The sequence below is a fragment of the Papio anubis genome, chromosome 2 (genome assembly GCF_008728515.1).
Source record: "Papio anubis isolate 15944 chromosome 2, Panubis1.0, whole genome shotgun sequence".
NCBI lineage: Eukaryota > Metazoa > Chordata > Mammalia > Primates > Cercopithecidae > Papio > Papio anubis.
Window position 1 is genome coordinate 88211066 of NC_044977.1, and position 14605 is coordinate 88225670.

Sequence of the window (14605 nt, forward strand, 5' to 3'; positions counted from 1 at the left end):
AATGCATCTCAATCCCTGGGCCTCATGGCCCCAGGGATGGGGCTTATTACTGTCATCCTCCCAAGTGGCTGTGGTTGCCAGAGCAGGAGGCCAGGCTGTCTGGCAGGGCCTGGCTGGGGTGGTTGGGCCCACTGGTGGCTGCCCACCTGCTCGATGGCGTACTCCTTGCCAGCCACCTCGGCCACCTTGCTGATGCTCTCGATATGGTCCTGCAGGTTCATCTCGAGGCAGCGAGCAAAGGTCAGGTTGGCCTTGGGCCTGACGTTGATGTTGATCTGGTTGGACAGTGTCTCCCAGTGCCGGTTCCGCATGCCAGGGTTGCGCAGTCCCTGGATCAGCGGGATGTATGGTTTGAACTCCTCGATGCGGGCCCGGATGTCCAAGGCCACTTCCTGGCAGGCTGCCGGGTAGGACAGAAAGGCATGAGAGGCAGGCGGCAGAGGCAGGGAGGAGGAGATCAGCCGGCTTGTCTCCCTACCTGGCATGTCCTTGAACTGCTTCACGCACTTGTGCATGGTCTTGAAGGCTTCAACCACGTTCTTCTCCAGCTGCTCGGCATCAATGGCAGAGAGGGGGTCATTCATCCAGCTCTCCGACCAGCGCAGCCAGTCAGAGGCTGTGGTCCAAAGGTCCAGGTAGGGCTGGAACTCCTTCACCATCCTGGAGAGCTTGTCATACTGCAGGGACAGGAGGGCAGGGATGGGGCTGTCCTGGGACACTCCCCAGTCTCTCTCCATGCTGCCCCTTCTTGGGCCAGGTCCTCTCCCTCTCCCTTACTCCTGGCTGCTGTCCCTGACCCTGCCGCCACACACCTGGGCCTGGTCTCCCTTCTTCTCTTCCCACCCGAGATCTGGGCTCTGAGCTGTTGCACCAGGCCTGGGCTGACCTGGTACCAGGCCCCCTGCCTGGTACCAGGGGCCTCCTCAACCTGAGGGCCAGGGTTGGGCTATCTCCACTCTGCAGCCTGCTGGGTCCTGCCCCCAAATGCCAGAGCCCTGCCCCCTGGCAGCTGCATCTACATGAGATGCTTCCTCAAGCCTGGGGGGATGGGGGAAGGGTGCCTGCAGGAGGCCTACATTGGTGATGGGCAAGCCGAAGATGCGCTCGCGGTTGTTGTAGAGCATGGCCAGCTGCTGGCAGTCCTTCAGCTGCTTCTTAACGCGCCGCACCTCGTTGGCGATCTCGTGTGCTCGCGAAATCTCCACGTGGATGGAAAAGCCAGCTACCACCAGCTGCAGGCCAAGGAGCAATGAATGGGTCAGATGCCCCTGCAGCCCTACTTGTGTCCACGCCTTCCCATGCAAACCCAGGGAACCAGAGGTCCCAGGACATCCACTCCTCTCAGTTCTAAGGAGGTTGTTCTCCTGGAGTAAGCAGGTTCCTCACAGAAAGGCCAGGGGAGACCCAGTGCCCTGACACTGTGCCCACTGCCCAGTGGGCTGCCAAGGACACAACAGAAGAGCTGGGAGCTTTACTACTCTGAATATTTCTGGAGCTTGCTGCCTAGGCATCTCTTTGGCCTTTGGGTTCATTCTTTCAGCCATTTATTCATTCATCCATCTGCTCGCCCATCACATGTTGACTCAGCACCTCCTGAATGCAAGAAGTGAGGCCAGGCCCTGGAGAACTGTGTGTGCGTGTGGTGGGGGGTGTGTCCAGCACCAAGCCTGCAGCTGTGCCCCACCTGCAGCCCTTCCAGCTTCTCTTGGAAGTTGTTCTGATCCATGATCTGGATTTTGCGGAACTTCTCCTCATCCTCCACATGCTGCTGCTGCACCAGCTCTATCTGCCCAAGGATCTTAGAAGGCCAGTTGCTGGCAATCCATCTGGCCGGGATGGGGGTGGGGATTGGGAGAAATATCGCGGCTGAAGTGGTGGAGTGGCAAGGCCAGGCAGGGGCATCCCACCAGGCACCCAGGCAGCCAGAGAGAAGGGGGATCAGGGGAAATCCAGGCAGCTGTGGAGGCCCCTTGGGGTCGGACAGCTGGGAAGTGCAGGTGAGCTGGGAGGCACCACTGCCACCATCAGGGAGGCTGCCCTGCCCACTGGGAGCTGCAGTCTGCATCCAGTGAGATGCAGACCCAAGGTGCCCAGTGCAGTGATGGGGACCAAGGGGAAGTGAGAGGAGTGAGGCTGAGTTCCCCTCTTAAGCCTCAAGGGCCAGAGGGGCCTTTCCTCAGAGGAGGCAAAGCGACAGTTTCTAGCCAGGGCCCTCAGGCCAGCTGCCTTCAGGTCAGACCAACTCCCTTTGCCCAGCTGACATAGGGGATCTGTGGGATGTGGGGATTCCATCTGCAGCCGGCCTAGGGATGCTGACCCTGGGGGAGATCCCCCTGAGCATCCGGGTGCCCTGTCTGCCAGTGTCTCCCTCTCCTGGGCAGGGCCCTGACGGTCCTGACTCCCCCAACACCTGTGAGGCAGCAATGGGTGTGGGGTCTCTGGCGGCCTCAGTATGGCTTGGTTGGGAAAGGGCACCTAAGGCTGTTTCCCACAAGGCTTTTGACTTGGGTGGGGACAAATGCCCCTCTCCAGGGACTGCCCACCAGGCTGAGCTTTGCCTCTCTCGGTGCTCCCAAGAACCCCAAAGGGCACCAGCCACAAACAGGAAACCCTAGGTCCACAGTAAAATACGTGTGTCAGGCTGGGCGCGGTGGCTCACGCCTGTAATCCTAGCAGTTTGGGAGGGCAAGGCAGGCGGATCACCTGAGGTCAGGAATTCAAGACCGGCCTGGCCAACATGATGAAACCCCGTCTCTACTGAAAATACAAAAATTAGCCGGGTTTGGTGGTGGGCACCTGTAATCCCAGCTACTCAGGAGGCTGAGGCAGGGAGAATCACTTGAACCCGGGAGGCAGAGGTCACAATGAGCTGAGATCGTGCCACTGCACTCCAGCCTGGGTGACAGAGCAAAACCCTGTCTCAAAAAATAAACAAGCAAAATGTGTGCCAGGCCACTGACAGGACAGAGACAGGGTTGGGGAGCCACTGAGGCCAAGAGGCCCAAAGGAATTCCCTCTGCCCCACTGGCCACCTGGCCCTGGCTGCTCTCAGCCCATGTGTGGAGCCCTGGCCTCTGGAATCTCAGTGGGGCGTTTCTGGGGAGACTGTACAGACTGTGGCAGCCGGGGCATTTGGGAGCCTCTGCAGCTCAGCAGCTCCCCTCACGTTCCAACCCGCACCTGGCATGGGGGTCAAGCTCCCACTCACTTGTCATTGAAGTCATCTGAGCTGAGGTTGTAGAGGAATTCATCCATGACCTGGTAGTCATCCATGACCTTCACAATCTGCTCCTGCACAGACAGGTGGTAATGAGACTGCACGTGTGCCAGGGAGGGGTGGGTAATCGGAACCTGGCTCCCCAGAGAGACGGGTGCTAGAGAGGGGCTGCTCTCTTTCAGATCGGGGAGGCCTGGGCCGGGGGAGGAGGCCCAGGGTGCAAGGGCAGCATCAGGCTCAGGGTTCCAACAGCCATGGCCACCACACCTCCAGCTTCCATCCCCCGACCCCCAGACAGCAGAGCTCTGAAGCCCCGGCTCACAACCCCCTAAACCCCATCTGTCCTCTGTCCAACTACCTCACCCTCAGCCTCCTGGGTCCTGACCTCCCAGTCCGTGCCTGACCCAGCCCTCGGACTCTTAACACCAGCCCTGTGCCTCCCTGGCCCCAGTGCCCGTGTGTCTGCCTCACCTCCAGGCCCACCAGCCTCTCCGGGATGCCCTTCATCCACTCTCGCAGCTCAGCCAACTCCTCAATGCTATTGGGTTTCTCATAGATCTTGCGGCTGATGCTGCGGAACTCATCGCAGATCTGGCAGTGGGAGGAGGCGCTGGGGAGGGCAGTGTGCTGCTCCCTTGCCTTCCCTCGCCTGCTCCTCCTCCTCGGTCTCCCGCATCTCCCAACAGGTAACTGTCCCCTCCCCCAAAACATCCTGCGGCGCTTTCCAAGAGGGGTGCTCTTGGTGGGCTCCCTGGGTTGCTGAGGACTGTCAGTGGGGCAAGGGCGTGACTCGGCACACCTCACCCTCTCAGCCTCCTCCAGCCGTATCAACACACGCAGGGCTTCTGAGGCCCGCGCTCGAATCCCCTAGCTCCATGAAACAAGTCCGTCAAGGGCTTGTTTCCTTCGTGAGGCTTCCCAGGCCTCTACAAGTCTGGGGAAGGAGGTGGAAATCCCCATTTCCTGGGACCTCCCATATGGGACAACTCCCCGCAGACAGGCAGGGATGGGGCAGGGTGATTTCCAGCTCCTTCCCTTGGCCTGGGCGTCCGCAGACACCCCAGACCCTGCCTGGGGACATACTGCCGTGTATGTGAGGGTCCGTGTGTGCTGCTATGGTCACTGAGGCGGGGCAGGTGGGCACTTACGCTGTCCACTTCCTTGTGCAGGTTCTTGGCAAGGATGTCCAGCATGGAAGTGGCCAGGGCCTTGCGCTTCTTGGACAGGCTCTGCTTGACGTTGTCAGTGTTGATGTAGAAAGGCCCAATGATGATGCTGCTGGGCAGTGAGCTGTCCAGGATCTCCTTCTCCTGCAAGTGGGTGAGCACCACCTCCCGCACCTCCTGGGCCAACAGGCCCTGCGTCTGGTAGGCTCTGAGGACAGCAAGCACACGGGAGGGGGCAGAGGACGGTGAGCAGAGTGGGCAGGGGATACACATGCACAGACACATGGACACGCTCCAGCGCGCATGGGCACACGTACGCACTTGAGGAAGGAGGCAATGTCATTGTTGTTCAGCTCCAGGTATTTTCGATACTCCTTGGCATAGGCCTGCAGTGGGATCATGGCCTTGGACACAGCACTGGCAATGGTGGCCCGTAGCTCTTCCACCAGTGGCTCATGAAGGCCCACTGACTCCAGCAGGGGGTCACCGCTGATGAAGATGTCCTCCATCACCAGCTGCGGAGGGAAGGCATGGGGCAGGGCAGACCTGGATGAGCCAGGGGGTGAATGGGCAGAGGGGAGATGGGGAGTCCTCCCGAGGAGCAAGCAGGGGCAGGATGTGGCCTGAAGCCTAGTGGGCAGCAGGGTGCCAAACACAGAGAGCGGGGATGCAGGGGGAGGAGGGAGTTTGCTGTGCTGTCTCTTTACAAGGCCAGAAGCCCCTGTGAGGCCCACCAAGGGGCAGCATCTTCCTCTGCCTGGGCATGACTCTGCCTGGGCCTGACTCAGCCCAGGACCAAGGGAAGGTGCAGAAAAGACAACCGGGTGATGAAGGCTCTGACTGACTAGCAAGGGAGACAAGAAGGGCTAGGGTTACAGGGGCTCTTGGGCCTGGAAGTGGGCTGTGTGCAGCTGGGTGTGTGTGCAGTGGCAGTGACTGGTGGGGACTTTGGACAGAGGGTCTGTATGTGGAAGCCAGCCCGTGTCCACCTCTGGAGATGAAGAGAGAGGCCAAGAGCTGGGTGGGATCAAGAGCATGGGGTCTGCATCAGATCTGGCTGTAGCAGCAGAGGTCCAGCAAGCCCAGGGTTCAGATCGCAGTTCCGACACTTGGCAGCTATGCAAACTTAGGTTAACTATTACACTTCTCCAAGCCTCACCTACAAAATCTGACACTAGCAGCTACACAATCTTAGGCTATTACACTTCTCCAAGCCCCACCTACAGAATGCGAGGGTTAATAGGTCACAGTGCAGCTTGTGATGAGCATTAAATGGGATACTTGAGAGTTACAGGGCTGAGCGTGCTGCCTGCCCGACAGGAGGCCTGTGATACAGTTGAACTGCGGCAGTACCCCGAGCTCAGGGAGCCATCAGCAGCCAGGGCAGCAGGTGCATGGGGCCTGCTCAGGCTGCAGCATGTACCTTCTCCAGCTGGGGCACAGCATGGGTGGCCAGGATGCCCTTGTCAAAGAGGTTCAGCAGAGATGTCTCAAACTGCTCCAGTGGGGTGCTATAGTGCACCCCGGAGCTGTCCAGCACCAGGTCCACAATGAACAGGGGATTCTTCCGGGGCCTGCAGATAATAGCGGGTTGACTGTGGGCAAAGGCCTAGGAGGCCTGCGTGCAGGGGCGGCCCTCTGTCCTTCTTGCCAGCGCTATGACTCTCAAGGCTCTTCATGCACAATACTTGCCTTCTCCTTCCTCCCAGACACCTCCAGGTTATCAGACAGGAAGACCCAGGCCAACCAAACAGGTTCCTCTGCTCCTAACATGCCCTGAGGTCCACAAGCGCCACAAGAGAGGGAGGCTCCCAACCCCTGTGCTGAGGTTGCCAGGGCCTAGGCATTGTGACCCCCACACTCTCCCTGGGAGCCCATCTTCCTTGGCTTCACATCTCCGTTATGCAGCAAGAACCAAGCCTGGATCCCAGCTGGGTCCCTCTGATGGTTTCTAACTGTACTTAGAATAAATCCAGCCCCCAGCTCAGACTTCAGGAGGCCCCGTGAGATCTGGCCTGGTCCCTGCGAGCTCTCCCACTCCATCCTGAGCAGCCCTCCCTCCCCTCACCGATTCCAGCCACACTGGCCAGCCTTTCCTTCCTCAACTGTGCCAGGCTCATCCTCCCCTTGGTGCCTCCGCCCATGCTGATCTCTCCGCCTGTACCTGCCTCCACCTTGTATCACCTCACAACTTGTTTCTTCTTAACATCTCAGGTCTTGGCACAGATGCCTGACCCCCTGGCAAAGGCCCACCCCCAGTGTCCACCATGGCCCCTGCCAAAACCGGCAATGACTGTGTGTATTTATTTATCTGCTTGCTGCCTGTCTTTCCCATGAGACCAGGGACTGGGCCTCTCTTGTTCCCCTAGAACCATGCCTGGTTCACGGCAAGTGCTCAAAGAATATTTCTGCACTGAGTAACTCAATGATCGAGTAAATGAAGGTCACCAGAAGCAATGCAAGCCAGGGTTGGTGGGACATTGTCCAGCAGACTGCAGGGAGCTCAGCTCTGGCTCTCCCTAATGCCTGGGACCTGGCACGGATGGGCACCCTGGCCCTGGTCCTCGACCCTTCTCCATCCCAACCACTGGGGCCTAGCAAGGAACAGTTCTGGTGTCAAGAGGTGCCTCCGCCCAGCTGGGCCCCACCTGTAGGGGCTGTTAATTAAGTCGTCACCCCAGACCATGTCATCGGTGCAGTTAAGTACGCTGCAGCAGGCGTCACTGATGAACTGTGAGAAGCTGGCAAGTGAGTCCTGCACCAGGAAGCGCAGCGTGTCCTGCAGCATGTACTTCACCAGCTCCATCAGCTTGCGCAGCTTGGACATGAGGTACACTTCCCAGTTGGTCTCGTAGAGGTTGTACCAGCCCTTGCTCATGTCGCGCAGGCTGCTGCGCATGGCCACCTTCAGCGAGCTGATCCAGCTGTCCTTGAGGAACATCTGCACCTGGAGTGGCCACAGGCATCATCACATGGCCACCCTGGGGACCCACCACCTATAGCTGCACTTAAGGACTCTACCACCAGGGCGCTTGGGGTGGCTCAGGGCTCATCTGACTGCAGAGGGATGTCCCCTACCCCAACTTATTGCCAAACCCTGCCAACCAACAGCCTCATGTGACCCTGGGGGCTCAGGGCTGCTGGGCGGGGAAGGAGGGAAGAAAGGAGGGATGGAGGGAGGACAGGGCAGCAGAAGTGGGACTTTCCCTCCAGGCATGAGAGAGAGACAGAGACCCAGAGAATGAGATGAGAGAAGCAGAGAGACAGAGAACAAGACTAAAATGGGCCGAGAGGGAAAGACACAGAGAATGAGGCAGAGACACAGACAGAGACAGAGTGGAGTGCGGAGGGGGTGCACCCCCACCTCCCTCATACCCTAATCCACAGGTCAACATGGGGGTGCCTGAGGTTCCTGCTCCCCCTTCTAAGACAAGGGATCTGCTTCAGAGGCAACCAGAGTTGGGATGGAAAAGGTTTGGAAAGAAAGCCTGCCCTGGTTTTCCCTTCTCTCCAAGAGAGCCTCCAATAAGGTCTCCAATAAGGTCTAGGAAGAGGCTGAGGCTAGGTTTTGAGAAAAGCAGGGGCTCACAGCCTCACCACGTGGCCCATTGACCCTGGCCTTCTGCTGCGGCTCAGAACTGTGCCTGCCAGCTCCAAGGGTCTGCCCTGCGCTTGCCCCTCTGTGCCCTTGATGCCCACAAACCTGGGAGAAGGTCTGTGACTGGATCTGCTCAAACTCCTCCAGTCGGCTGTACTTGGAGAGGTTCGAGTGGAACAGGGACATGGTGGTCACCTTGTTGCACTCGGCCCTCACCTTGCTGAGGGCCGTGATGACCTCTGGCCGTGTGAGCAGGGACACGAAAGTGAAGTCCTCCTTCTGCTCCCGGAAGTGGTACTTGGGAACACTCACCAGCCCTGTAGGGGTAGGGGCCAAGGGCCAGGATCAGACCCTACCTGGCCAAACCAGGGGACAGGACAGATTCACAGGGTGCTTGATGGAGGGCTGTGACTCCTGCCTTCTCCCTGAAGAGTGACTGGAGTTCCCAGAGCCCCGCCTTTCCTTAGTTTGCCGGAGTGGCGCTGCAGCTTTTCAGTGAGGTGCCTACTCTGAGATGGGTAAAAGAATTCCTTCCAGGACCCCCTAGTCACAGGCTCCTCTGAGAAGTAGATGAGAACTGAGAACCCTCTCCTCATCCACTCCTGCCCGTGCTGCACACAAGCTCAAGGTCTGTCCACAGCCTGCCCTGGGGCACCAAGGAAGGAAAGGGTAGGTACCAGGACCTCTTGGAATGCCCACTGTCCATACCCCAGCCTGCGTCCTGAGTACATGACAAGCAGGAAGCTGAGTCTAGGAAGGTTGGCAGGTGAGTTGAAAGCAAGGAGGGTTCTCGGGCCCCAGGGTCCTGCTCTGAGACTCGGTCTCCTCTCTTGCTACTGGAGGAAGAAGGACTATCCTCTAGGTCAGATCAGCAGAGCCCCTTCCATCTACTGCTGCAGCATCATTTCCTAGTACACATTCACCTTGCAACTTCTGTGCTATTCTCACTAATATGTTCAAAAACAGCCTTCTTCCCCTTCCCCCCATCCAGAGCCCTCCAGGCAGCAGGGAGAAGTGAGACAAGTGCTGGGGACAGGGGAGGTGCAGGGAGTGTCGGGCTGATGATGTCTACAGTGGCAGGGCAGATGATCCTGGAGGGGAAGGTGGGAGGGGGCTCTGGCCAGGTGGATGGCCATGGGGCCCATCTTGGTCCAGTGACCCTCACCTTGCTCAGGCACCTGCTCCTCCTCCTTCTTGGGGAGGGTCACGTAGGAGAAGGTCTGGGGCTTGGAAGAGACAATGTGGTCAAAGTTGATTTTGTTCATGCTGCGCTCATAGTCCAGGTTCACTTCTCTGGCGAGACTGCTGAGGTGCTCTAGAACCCTGCCCATGGAGATGAGAGATGGGGGAATCAGGGGCTCCACACCCTGTGAACCCCAGCCGGGGGCCAGGCTCTCCTCTGGTATGGACCTGGGGACACGCATTTAGGGCTTCCCTTCTGGATTCATGGGCACACCCCTGCCCGGCCCTGAGCCACTAACATCCAAGTGTGCCTCCCCTGCTTCTTTCATGCCCCTTGTCCCCATTTTCTGTCCCCCATTTTCTGCCCCTGGTCCCCATTTTCTGCCCCTGGTCCCTATTTTCTGTTGTCAGTCTCTGGGAGCCAAGGCAGGCCCCAAAGCAGTGCGACGGGGTGTAGGAAGTCCTGGGCCTGGAAGCCTCAGAGAACTGCCACTCACTGCCTGCACCTCCCCCGCCCGCTGCCCCATGGCTCAGTGAAAGATGCCTGCCACTGAGCTCCTTTGCTTTCACTGAGCAATCACAGCAGCACCTGGAAGGTGCTGAGAACTCAGGATGTGCAAGACCATGACTGGGCCTGAGGGTAGGTGACCCCTGCACTTCACCCTGAAACTGGGCTCCGAGATCGGAAATCAGCAGACCTGGCGTGAGCGTGCACACCATCTACCCCGTCCTCACACAGGCAGACCCCTTGGAGGCCATTTCACTCACTTGCTCGCTCGCTCACTCACTCGCTCACTCACTCCTCAGCACATGTTGCCTATGCCCCTGTGTTCCAGCACCTGGCTTGCTCAGGCCTTATCTGAGCCAGCTGGCGTCTCCGTCCTTTGTGGACAGCCCTTTCTGTTCCTTGAGTTGGTCTCTTCCATTGATCTCTCCCTCCCTCCCGCCTCTGCCACCCCTGAACAGTCCCATCAGCCCTGGTAATGGCACCACAAGGGAATCTCAGTTTCCTGCAGCCCACACTTGCACCAGAGCTGCGGGATGTTGGAGAACTTCACAGGCAGGGGACTGGTCTCACCTTCAACACACCCTCAACCTGACCTAGAAATCCATTCACTCCCTCGGAACCTGGAAAAGAGTCTTTCTCACCTTCTCTGCCAACTCACAGACATGCCCTCCCTCACTGGGTGAAGTCCATCAAATTTCATCTGGAACTCAGAAGCCATTGGACAGAAATGACCCCATTTCCACACCCCGGAATCTCCCTGCCTTCTGCCAGGGTAGAAAACATGCCCTGCTCACAGGAAGAGCCCAGCAAGCTTCTCTTCATGGGAGCCCCTCTTTTCAGCCACCTCAGTCTCTTTGCCTTCCCTCCCACGCCCTCCCAGGGGTCCCCACACACTCCGGTGTGTCCCACATTAGAAGCCGCTCCTTGACTTCCTTCCCTCCCTTGACTTTATCTCTTTGTGTTTCTTTATGGAAAAACTGGTGTGCTCACTTCTTCCCATCCTCATCTCTCCTCTTGCTGCCCTTGAGACTGCTCCAGGCTCTGCCTCATCTCACTGGACTCTCAGAGACTTGGCACAGTGGCTCCCTCCTACTCTGCTGCACCGCTGTCCTCGTGGAGCTTCTGGGACACCCTTCCCCTGGATCTTCCTCACCTCCCTGACTTCTAAACACTGCCTGTGCCAGGGGTCCTGAGACCTCTCGTCTTCCCCAGCTACACCTCCCACCAGGTGAACTCCTCTAGCCTTGGACTCTGAACACCACCTATTCTATTCAGCCAGAACCCTCACACCTATCTGCAGTTCTCTCCCCTCATTTATCCACCAGCCCACTCAACACTGACACTGGAAGCCTCACAACATGTCAGAACTAGCATGTCGGAAAGCAAGCTCTTCATTTCTGTCCATGCCCGTCACTTGCTTGCCCCCAACCCCCACTAGCCTCCTTGTCTCTGAACAGCAGTGCACACACCCTGCTAATCAAAGCCCTAGGGAGGGGGTCCCTGGTCTCTTCCCGCTACTGGATGTGCAACACCATGACTGGGCCCGAGGGTGGGTGACCCCTGCACCTGATCCTGAAATTGGGCTTTGAGATTGGAAATCCCTAGATCTGGGGTGAGCTTGCATTTAGTCCATTAGCAGCTCTCATTGGCTCCACCTCTGAGGAAACCTCAAATATATCTCTTTCTCCCCTGCTACTCAGCTACTATTCTGGTTCAAGCCACCATCATGGTCTCTGGCCCTGATTATGGCATTAGTCTCCTCGTTGATCTCCCTGCTTCCATTCTTGCCCCCTTACAACTCATTCTCCACTGGAGTTGGAAAAAGATATCTTAAATATGTAAATGATCAAGCCACTCCTCTGCTCACCACCACCCATGGCTTGCACAGACTGTCAGCCTGTGGCCGCATCTCTGCCCCTGCATGTGGTCCAGTCTCTCCGACCAACATCTCTCTCTCTGCATCCCAGCCACAATAACCCTGTCCTGCTCCTCAAGTACCACAGACTTGTCCCTACCTCAGCCTCAGGACTGCTGTTCCTTCTGCCAGAATCCTCTTCTTCCCTTATTTTTTTAAACCTCAACTCAAATGTTATCACCACTATGAGGAAGGCTTTCCCTGACCGCCTAATATAAAGAAGCCCTTCTGAGACACCTCTATTCCCTTCTCTCACTTGGTCTTCACAGCACTTATCAGAACCCTAAATCACCCAGAGTTTTCATTGTCTGTCTTTCTGGCCAGGCGGAGAGTCCCCAGGGTGCAGGCTGTTTGTTGGAAATGTTCACTGCTATGTCCCCAGTGCCTGACACAAGACGGGTACTTCCATACATGGCTGCTTGCTGGCCTGACATCCACTCCCTCCCTTCTTCCTCAGTTTTGTTCTAGAATTCCATCCTTCCTCACTTGACTCAGGGGAAGATGACTACAGCCCCAGCTCCAGGGGTACATCTCAGCTAGTCCAAGCCAATCGTGGTGGAACTTACCCCGACTGCAGTTGGTTTAGGAGTGGGAGCATGTCCCAGTTATGATCAACCACTGATGCAGAGATATGAAAGTCAAGCCCTCTGCAGTGAGCTAAGATTGCTCCACTGCACTCTAGCCTGGGGGACAGAGCAAGACCCTGTCTCAAAAAAAAAAAAAAAAAAAAAAAAGTCAAGCCCTCTTGTTCCGGCTCCCTCCAGGACAAATTCGGTGCTTGCTCCAGAGTTTCCCACAGGAACTAGACTTCTCAAACCGTATTTCACCAGCTGCTTCTTCTATTATACCCCCTGCTTCCTTCACTTCCTTGTAGATTTCTCCTGAGAGGATTTCATCAATCACTTGCACAAGAATCCCCAAATCAGGGTCTGCTTCTAGGGAATCCAATTGAAGACAACCCTTGTTGTGGTCATGAAACTGCTGCTGCCATCTCGCCTGAAGATGAAGCCAGCATACACTGCAGACAGAGCCCTGATGCACCAACCTTGGGGTGGCCTGCATTGGTTTTCCTGCTACAGGTACAGGAATGCACTTCCTTACTGTCTAAGCCAATCTGAGACCAGCATCTTTTATACTTAAAACCAAAAACATTATAAACTGAATAAAATTCAAGAAACAGAATTCTGGACAGCCAAGGTAAGGTGGCTACATTGATTCAAATTTCCCAACACACCCTAGGAAGGAAGGAAGGAAGGAAGGAAGGAAGGAAGGAAGGAAGGAAGGAAGGAAGGAAGGAAGGAAGGGAGGGAAGGAAAGAAGGAAGGAAGGAAAGAAGAAAAAGCTAACACTACCAAAACCCACACCTTTAGCACAACTAGAATAAGCAGAATGCCTAGATTTCAAATTATCTTTAAATTAAATACATAAACATCTATCTCCAGTGAGCTGTCTCTCACACTCTTGCTACAAGTTTTCACAGAGAACAAGGGTAGTCTAAGAAAAACTGCAGAAACGGGAAATAGTGGTAACCCCAAGATAGATCTAAAATCCTACCAGAGGTCGGGCGCAGTGGCTCACGCCTGTAATCCCAGCACTTTGAGAGGCTGAGGTAGGTGGATCACCTGAGGTCAGGAGTTCAAGAACAGCCTGGCCAACATGGTGAAACCCTGTCTCTACTAAAAATACAAAAATTAGCCAGGCGTGGTGGTGAGCGACTGTAGTCCCAGCTACTCGAGAGGCTGAGGCAGGAGAATCATTTGAACAGAGACGGCAGAGGTTGCAGTAAGACGAGATCGCACCACTGCACTCCAGGCTGGGTGACAGAGCAAGACTTCATCTCAATAAATAAATAAATAAATAAATAAATAAATAAATAAAATAAAATAAAATCCCACCAGAAAGAGAAAGTAACCCCGGCTGCGCACAGTGGCTAATGCCTGTAATCACAGCACTTTGGGAGGCCGATGTGGGTGGATGAATTGAGCCCAGGAATTCGAGACCAGCCTGGGCAACAAAGTGAGACCCCCATCTCTACAAAAAATTAAAAAATAGCGGGTGTGGTGGCACATGCCTGTAGTCCCAGCTACCAGGGAGGCTGAGGCAGGAGGATTACTTGAGCCCAAGAGTTTGAGGTTGCAGTTAGCTGTGATTGCGCCACGGCACTCCAGCCTGAGTGAAAGAGAGAGACCGTATCTCAAAAAAAGAGAAAGTGACCCTAACTGTAAAAATACTGGAAAAAAGCCCAGGTAAATCAGAGCACTTACTACAAGGAAGGGACTTAAGGACATGCAATTCAAGGCAGTATTCTTTGAAAGGCATGACTTACGGGACAGGAGGTAGAAGGAAAGGGGTCCTTTGCAGACTGGAGGGTAAGGGAAAAGAAGCAAAAGTGAAATTTTTAGTTCTGCAAGATAAGAGGACAAAAACGTTGGAGGACCCACATCCCTCTCCCCAGCACATATGTACACACACACACACACACACACACACACACACGGCATTCTAAAAAAAAAAAAAAAAAAAAAAACTAGTGTGCAATACCGACAGAGGAGGGCGCCTTTGAACTAGAAAGCTTGCAAATCACTCCAAATCCTGAAATGAACAGGTGAAAGCTGACTACATTTGCTTCTATAAGAAAAAGAGAGCATCTTTTAGCTTTGTTTGTACATTTGAGAAGATGAGAGCATCTTAACTGATAAAATTCCCATCACCCTTAAAAAAAATAAACAAGGACCAAGCAGAAGAAAACTGTAACACAACACTTCAGCTAAATAGCCTTAAACAAGTGTTTGGGCATCTGAAAAACCACCTTGAATCAGAAATTCAAAAATAAAACATATAAATGGACAAATGTCAGTAAGAAAAGAGACTTCCTTAAGCTCAAGGAAAAAGTAGAAAATAAAATTATCTTGGGGAGGAAGGTGCCCAAGAGAAAATAGAGTCAAATCAAAGCGTAATGAAGTAAATTGAAGAAAGGCAGGATATAACCAAGAGAATAAAAATGAGAGAAAATAAAGGA

General features: G+C 55.3%; 1 protein-coding gene across 2 annotated transcripts in view; it reads right to left on the reverse strand.

Annotated features, from left to right (window-relative positions):
- Window positions 1-14605, reverse strand: part of DNAH1 (dynein axonemal heavy chain 1) — a 90596-nt gene that overhangs the window by 46341 nt on the left and 29650 nt on the right. For both annotated transcript variants that reach the window (XM_031663302.1, XM_031663303.1), the window contains exons 10-21: window positions 9147-9304; window positions 8087-8298; window positions 7032-7330; window positions 5807-5957; window positions 4705-4898; window positions 4366-4591; window positions 3689-3808; window positions 3209-3291; window positions 1685-1826; window positions 1077-1232; window positions 479-677; window positions 147-400 (exon numbers count right to left, since the gene is read on the reverse strand). In XM_031663302.1, coding sequence (XP_031519162.1) covers window positions 147-400; window positions 479-677; window positions 1077-1232; window positions 1685-1826; window positions 3209-3291; window positions 3689-3808; window positions 4366-4591; window positions 4705-4898; window positions 5807-5957; window positions 7032-7330; window positions 8087-8298; window positions 9147-9304 — 2194 coding nt within the window. The remainder of the gene's footprint in view (window positions 1-146; window positions 401-478; window positions 678-1076; window positions 1233-1684; window positions 1827-3208; window positions 3292-3688; window positions 3809-4365; window positions 4592-4704; window positions 4899-5806; window positions 5958-7031; window positions 7331-8086; window positions 8299-9146; window positions 9305-14605) is intronic.